The sequence below is a fragment of the Penaeus vannamei genome, chromosome 1 (assembly GCF_042767895.1).
Source record: "Penaeus vannamei isolate JL-2024 chromosome 1, ASM4276789v1, whole genome shotgun sequence".
In the NCBI taxonomy this organism is placed as follows: domain Eukaryota; kingdom Metazoa; phylum Arthropoda; class Malacostraca; order Decapoda; family Penaeidae; genus Penaeus; species Penaeus vannamei.
In genome coordinates, this window is record NC_091549.1 from 17,178,086 (window position 1) to 17,185,585 (window position 7,500).

A 7,500-nucleotide genomic window follows, 5' to 3' on the forward strand; every position below is an offset into this window, starting at 1 on the left:
AGGGAGGGGAAGGGGGGTAAGGGGACAGTCAGGGGCTATGAACAGAGTAGGAGAGGGAAGGAAAGTGGTAAGGATGGGGGTGGGGGTTGAAAAGTGGGGGTTGGATAGTGATACGGGGGGGGGGAGGGGGCGATGGCAAGGGGTTAAAATGGCATTAGTATTCAGTGCGCATCGTGATATTCGTCTGTCAAGGCTGGACGCCGGGTGGCCTGTGACGTCATACGCACTGAGGTCGCTTGCACACTCATACAAAGTGAAAAATATGTAGTGAAAGAACATACAGCGAAAAAAACATAGTATATGACACATAGTGAAAGACAGTGAAAAACACATAGTGAAAGACACATAGGATAAGACTCACTTTAAAAGACGCATGGGGAAAAACACATAGTGCAAGACATATAGTGAAAGACACACTTTGAAAGATACACAGGGAAAGACACATAATGAAAAACATATAGTGAAAGACACATAGTGGACACACAATGAAAGACACACATTGAAAGACACATGGTGAAAAACACAGTGAAAGGCACACAGGGAAAGACACACAGTGAAAGACACATAATGAAAGACACATAGTGAAAGACACACGCAACTCAGAGGCAATGGCAACCAAAGGCATAACATGTATCGAAAACAGTTGACATGCGTTGCCATGGTTACGTCGGAAAGTAGACCAGCCACAAAATTATCTTTTATTTATGCAAAATAATAATGATAATAGTTATAATGATAATGATGGTGATAATGATAATGGTAATGATGATAATGATATGTTAAAATAAAAATGATTATTATGATGTCGGTAATGCTTATGATGATAATAAGAGCAATAATAATGATAATAGTAACAACAATATTAAAGATGATATCAATAATGATAAAAATGTTAAAAATAATAATAGCGATAATGATAATGATAATGATAATAATGATAATAATAATAATAATAATAATAATAATAATGATAATAATAATAATAATAATAATGGTAATCATGATAATACTTATAATAATAACAACAATAAAAATGATAATCATAATAACAATAATGATAATAACAACGATAGTAATAATAATGACAACAATGATAATGATGATAATGATAATAATCATAATGATAATGATAATAGTAAAAATAGTAACAAGAGTACACATACCTTGCAGATGAAAAATGAGATCTGGTGCTATTATGAGCAGTGTGAGTCATGCCAAGTAGTTTGCAATGATGCAACAACCCTGGGCCCTAAACATATGCAAATGAAGGCCCTATTTTTTGTATATATATATTTTTTATATTTTTTTTCTTTTTATGCGTGCGCTTGTTGCACTATATCGGGGTTTAAGTCTCGGAAAAGGGTAAATGTATAAGTACGAAATATGTTTGATAGATGGCATACAATTATCCAAATAAAGAGATGATATATATAATCAAATATAAATAAAAAATCATATGATGCAAAAAAGTATATATGCGTCCTAAGAGACTAATCAGAGACTAATTCATCAAATTTGTACAAAAAATCGCTTTGTGACACACTAACAAAAAAAAAAAAAAGTCTCCCCCCCCGGACGAGCCAACAAGACCCCGTCATATTCATCAAATTTCATGTCCGTTATATTGATATTCGTTCAATGCATCATATTCGTCGTAGTCCTCTTCGAAAGAAGGTGAAAAGGCAAATAAGCAAAAAGGAAAATGAAAGATGCAAAAGAGAAAAGAGGGAAAAGGCAAAATATAAGAGAGAAAAGAAAATGGAAATGATGAAAAGTTACATTGACCAAAAGTTAAAAGGAAAGAGGCAAAGGATAAGAGAGAAAGAAAGGAGAAAATCAAAAAAAGGAAATTAAAAAAAACAAAAGATGAGAGAGAAAAGAGAAAATGAAAAAAGGAAGAGGGAAAAAGGTTAAAAAAAAGGCAAAAAACACCTGATCTTTCACTGTCCTTTGAGGAGCGACAGCCGATAGCCTTCGTCCGAACCCCTGCAGCGAGGACTTGTTCTGACTCATGTTCTCCGACTTCGTCTCTCTTCTTCTTCCTCTTCTCCTTCTTTTTCTATTACTCCTTATTCTCTTTCACTTTCTTCTCTTTCGTTCAATCACTTTTTGATATTTTACTTTGATTTTCTGTTGTTCTTCATTTTCTCTTTTTTTTTAGCTCTCTCTCTCTGATTCTAATTCCTCTTCCTCCTCCTTCTTTTGCTCTCTTGTTCTTCTTTCTCCCTCTCCTTCTTTTTCTTCTCTTCTTCCCCCCTCTTTCTTTTCCTTCTTCACCATCTTCTCTTTCTCGTCTTCCTTCTCCTCCTCTTCTCTCTCCTTTCCTTCCTCCCCCTCCCCCTCCTCCTTTTCTCCCTCTTCCTCCTCCTCCTTCTCCTCTTTTTTCTTCTTCTTCTTCTTCGTCCTCGTCTCCTTGTTCTTGTTCTTCCTCTTTTTCTTCGTCCTTCTCCTCGTCTCCTTGTTCTTGTTGTTGTTCTTCTTCTTCTTCTTTTCTTTTCTTCTTCTTCTTCTTCTTCCCCTCCTCCTTCTTCTTCGTTTTCTTCTTCTTCTTCTTCTTCTTCTTTTTCTTCTTCTTTTTCTTTCTTCTTCTTCTTCTTCTTCTTCTTCTTTTTTCTTTTTCTTCTTCCTCTCCTCCTTATCCTCCTCCTCCTCCTCCTCCTCCTCCTCCTCCTCCTCCTCCTCCTCCTCCTCCTCCTTCCTACCACCTCCTCCTCCTTCCTACCACCTCCACCTCCACCTCCACCTCCACCTCCACCTCCACCTCCACCTCCACCTCCTCCTCCTCCTCCTCCTCCTCCTCCTCCTCCTCCTCCTCCACCTCCACCTCCACCACCACCACCACCTCCTCCTCCTCCACTTGACGAAGGAAAGGACAGAGGATAGGAAATGAATAAAGCGAAAGGAACCGGAAGAACAGAATAGAACTTAAAAAATAAATAAATAAATAAAGATAAAAAAAGAATCACAAGGTTGGACAGCATTAACGATGAGAGGCATGCAGAGACGGGGAGGAGAAGGGTGAAGAGAAGGAAGAAACGAGAGGAAGAGAGGGGTGGTGGAGAAGGAGGAAGAGAGGGGGACGAAGGGAGAGGAAGAGAGGGGGAAGAAGGGAGAGAAAGAAAGGGGGAGAAGGAGGGAGAGAGGGGGAAGAAGGGGGGAGGTGGGGAGAGAGGAAGAGGGGAGAGAAAGAAAGGGGGAGAATGAGAATGAGGGAGGTGAGGAGGAGGAGAAAGAGGAAAAGAGGGGAGAAGTAGGAAGAAGGGGGGAGGTGGGGAGGAGGAGAGAGAGGAAGAGGGGAGAGGAGAGAGGGGATTGAGGAGGAGAGGGAAGAAGAGAAAGGGGTTAAGGAGGAGGAGAGAGAGGAAGAGAGGGGAGAAGGAGGAAGAAGGGGGGAAGAAGGAGGGAGGTGGGGAGGAGGAGAAGAGAGAGGAAGAGAGGAGAGGAGAGGGGGGGGATGAGGAGGTGGACGGGGAAATTGGGCAAGAGATACAATCAGGACAAGGGTAGCCTGAGGTTTACAAGGCCATAAGCGCAGTCAAGATTTACAGCATCTGGGGCCAGCGAAAGAATCAGATGGAGGAGGAAAGTGACACGCGGCGAGGAGGAAAATGAGGAGGAGGAGGAAAGAGGAAGGAATAGGAAAAAGAGGAGGAGAAGGAAGGAGGATAAAAAATACAAGGAGGCAGAGAAACAAGAGGAAGAGGGGGGAAATGAGGAGGAGGAAGGAGGAGAAGGAGGATAAAAATTAGGAAGAGGAAATACACGGCGAGGCAGGGAGACAAAAGGAAGAGGAGGAAAATGAGGAGGAGGAAGGAGGATAAAAATTAGGAGGAGGAAATTCACGGTGAGGCAGGGAGACATGAGGAAGACGGGGAAAATGAGGAGGAGGAAAGAGGAAGGAATAGGAAAAGGAGGAGGATAAGGAAGGAGGAGATGGAGGAGAAGGACGAAAGAGGATGAGAAGGAGAAGGAGAAAGGGAGGAGGGGAGGGAAAGGAGAAGGAGGAAGGAAGAGGAGGAGGAGAAGGAGGAAAGAGGAGGAGGAGGAAGGAGATGGTAGGGGGAGGAAAGAGGAGAAGGATGAAAAGGAGAAGGAGGAAGGTGGAGGAGGAGGAGGAGGAGGAGGAGGCGGTGGAGGAAGAAGAGGGGAGAGGAAGGAAGGAAGAGGGAAAGAGAGAGAGGGGAGGAAGGGAGGGAGATTAGGAAGGAGAGGGAGAGAAAAGAAAGTAGGAAGAGAGATACTGACAGACTCATAGATAGATAGATAGATTGATAGATGGACAGATAGATAGACAGATAGAAAGAGAGAGAGAAAGAGAGAACGACAGACATGCAGGCAAAAAGGAAAATACACAGAGACAGAGAGATTGAAACAAAATCATCCCCCCATTACTACTGGCGCCCCCCCCCCCACTTCCCCTTCCCACCCATCCACCCCATCTACACTCCACCCCATCCACCTCCATCCCAATACAACCCTTCCACCGCGTCCATCTCTTCCGCCATGCAGCACCTAAACCTCCCTCCCTCCTTCTGTGCCTTCAGGAGTGCCCCCCCTCACTCTTCCACTCCATCCACTCATCTACCTCACTCCACCCACATCCACTCATCCACCTAACACATCCCTTCCCCCTTCTCCCCCACTACCCACCCTCCACCCACATTCACCTAACTCACCCGTTCCCCCTTCCCCCACCTTCCCCCCACATTCACCCACCCTCTTCCCCCCACCCTTCACCCACATCCACCTAACTCACCCTTCCCCCCCATTACCCCCTTTCCCCTACATTACCCCGCACCCTCCCCCTTCCCCCCCCATTACCCCCTTTCCCCTCCATTACCCTGCCCCATCCCCCCTTCCACCCCCCCCCCCATTACCCACCCTCCACCCACATCCACCTAACTCTGTTTCTCCCCCCTTCTGCGCCCCCAGCATGAGCGCCTTCAGGAGAGTCATGCCTTCGCTGCTCCCTCTGCTTCTTCTGGCGGGGATGCTGCGGCAGACGCGCCCCTGTGAGTACCGCAGCGTGGATCCTCGACATACCATGTGCGCCTTCAGGCCTGGTCAGTGCTCCGGCAAAGCGCTTCTGCGTGAGTATCCACTTGGGTTTCCACTTGTTTTTATTTTTTTTATCCATTTGTACTCTTTGGTGTCTATTTTTTATTCATTTATATTGTTTGATGTTCATTTGTTGTCTTTGATTTCCGCTTTTTATCCACTTGTCTAAATTTTATCCATATGTGCTCTTTGATGTCCACTTTCCATCCATTTGTCCTCTTTGATGTCCACTTTCCATCCATTTGTCCTCTTTGATGTTCACTTTTTGTTCATTTGTAGTCTTTGATGTCTGCTTTTCATCCACTCGTCTACCTTTTATCCATATGTGCTCTTTGATGTCCACTTCTTGTTCACTTGTACTCTTTGATGTCCACTTTTATCCACTTGTATTCTTTGATGTCCACTTCTTGTTCACTTGTATTCTTTGATGTCCACTTCTTGTTCACCTGTACTCTTTGATGTCCACTTTTATCCACTTGTATTCTTTGATGTCCACTTCTTGTTCACTTGTATTCTTTGATGTCCACTTTTTGTTCACTTGTATTCTTTGATGTCCAGTTTTTGTTCACTTGCAGTCTTTGATATCCACTTTTTATCCATTTAGTGTCCACTTGGTGTTCTTTTTTTATGTATTTATGTATAATTTGGTCTACTTTGATATCCATTTATTGTTTTTTATCTACTCTATTTCATTTAAAAAATATATACTTGGAGTATACTTTGATATTCACTTGGTGTCCATTCTTATCCATTTTGTATCCACTTGTTATCCACTTTTAGCTCCGACAGATCCCCTCTGCCATGAGTATCCACTTTATGTTCACTTGATATCCGGATTTAGATATACCGTCGATACCAATATTAATGGAGTTACACTTTATGAAGCTTTTTTATATTCTCTCTTCTTGTTAACTTTTTTTTTCTTTTTCTTCTTCTTCTTGTCTATTTTCTTCTTCTTCTTCCTCTTTGTCCTCTTATTCTTCTTATCAATTTTCTTCTTCTTCTCTTTCTCTTCTTCTTCTTCTTCTCCCTCTTCGTCTTCTTTTTCTTTTCTATCGTTTTTTTTCTTCTTCTCCTTCTTCATCTTTCATCTTCTTCCTCCTCATTATCATAATTTTCTTCTCCTTTTAGCTAATTTTGTGACCGGTTTACTAATTGGTGGTTTGCGAAGGGATTTTTGCAGCAGATAATATCAATATTTGGCAACAGTCTTCCATTTGCATCTATCACTGGAAGGTATTCACGAAAGGCGAAGCAGATAGATAATAAGAAAATAACATTCACCAGAAAATAATATTCACAAGAAAGTTAATATTTAGTAAGTATTTACACAAATATATATATATATATATATATATATATATATATATATATATATATATATATATATATATATATATATATTAACACGAAACGATGTTGATATTGTAAGAAAAGTTAATTTTTCAAATAAAAAGATATTCATTAAAAAAAATATTGAAAAAAAAATGAAAATTACATAAAAGCGATATTCACAATAATGATATTAAAAAAAGAATGATATTCACACAAAAAGTAAATATTCACACAATGAAATGATATTCACACAAGTTGATATTGACAGAAAAGTTAATAATAAAATAATAATAAAATAAAAATAATTATTATTAATTAATATTCACAAATAAAAATATTTAAAAATTACATCGACAAAAAAAAGGGCAAATTAAAAAAAGTATATATATACATATTGTCAAAATAGATAATCATAAAACATATATTTATAAAAGAAGGATAACCACAAAAGGTAAATATTCACACAAATATTTGCATGAACTAATTTTTTTTTCTTAATAAATACATTCGAGACTAAAGCAATACCGTAATTAATTAACCGACATTTTCTAGTCATTTCTTATTTTCTCTATTGTTTTGTTATCTTCTCTTTTTTCTTCTCTATCTCTATTTTCTCTTTCTATGCCTTTCATCAAAATTTTCTTTTATCATTCTTCTAAATTCTGTATTTCTGTTAATCTTTCCTCACATCTGTTCAGTAATTTTCTTTTTATCTCTCTCTTTCCCTCCCTTCCTCCTTCTCTCTGTCTCTATTCCACCCCCCCCCCCCTTCCTCCTCCCTCTCTTTCTGCCGCCCTTTTCATCAAGAAATTTCCCTGGACATTCTCTATCATTATTTTCTCATCGCATGTCTCTCATCATCTTCGTCCCTCACGCCTGGCCATTTTTTCTCTTGCTTTTTCCTTTTCTGTTTGGTTCGTCTTTGGCTACTTCATTTTCCTTTTTTTCGGTTTTCTTTTCTTCTCTCGTTCTTCGTCTCCTTTCGTTTGGCTTTGGAATCTGGATGATGCCTTTTGTCTTTTTGTCTTTCTTTTTTCTCTCTTTTGCTGGCTCCTTTTCTTTCTCTTTCTCCCTCTCTTTCCCTCTCTTTCGCAAACACACACGTAT

General features: G+C 40.2%; 1 protein-coding gene across 1 annotated transcript in view; it reads left to right on the plus strand.

Annotated features, from left to right (window-relative positions):
* Positions 1-7,500, plus strand: part of LOC113805460 (uncharacterized) — a 185,362-nt gene that overhangs the window by 107,865 nt on the left and 69,997 nt on the right. Inside the window, exon 3 of the mRNA XM_070125316.1 lies at positions 4,933-5,090. Within this exon, the coding sequence (XP_069981417.1) occupies positions 4,934-5,090 (157 nt within the window). The 5' untranslated portion in view covers position 4,933. The remainder of the gene's footprint in view (positions 1-4,932; positions 5,091-7,500) is intronic.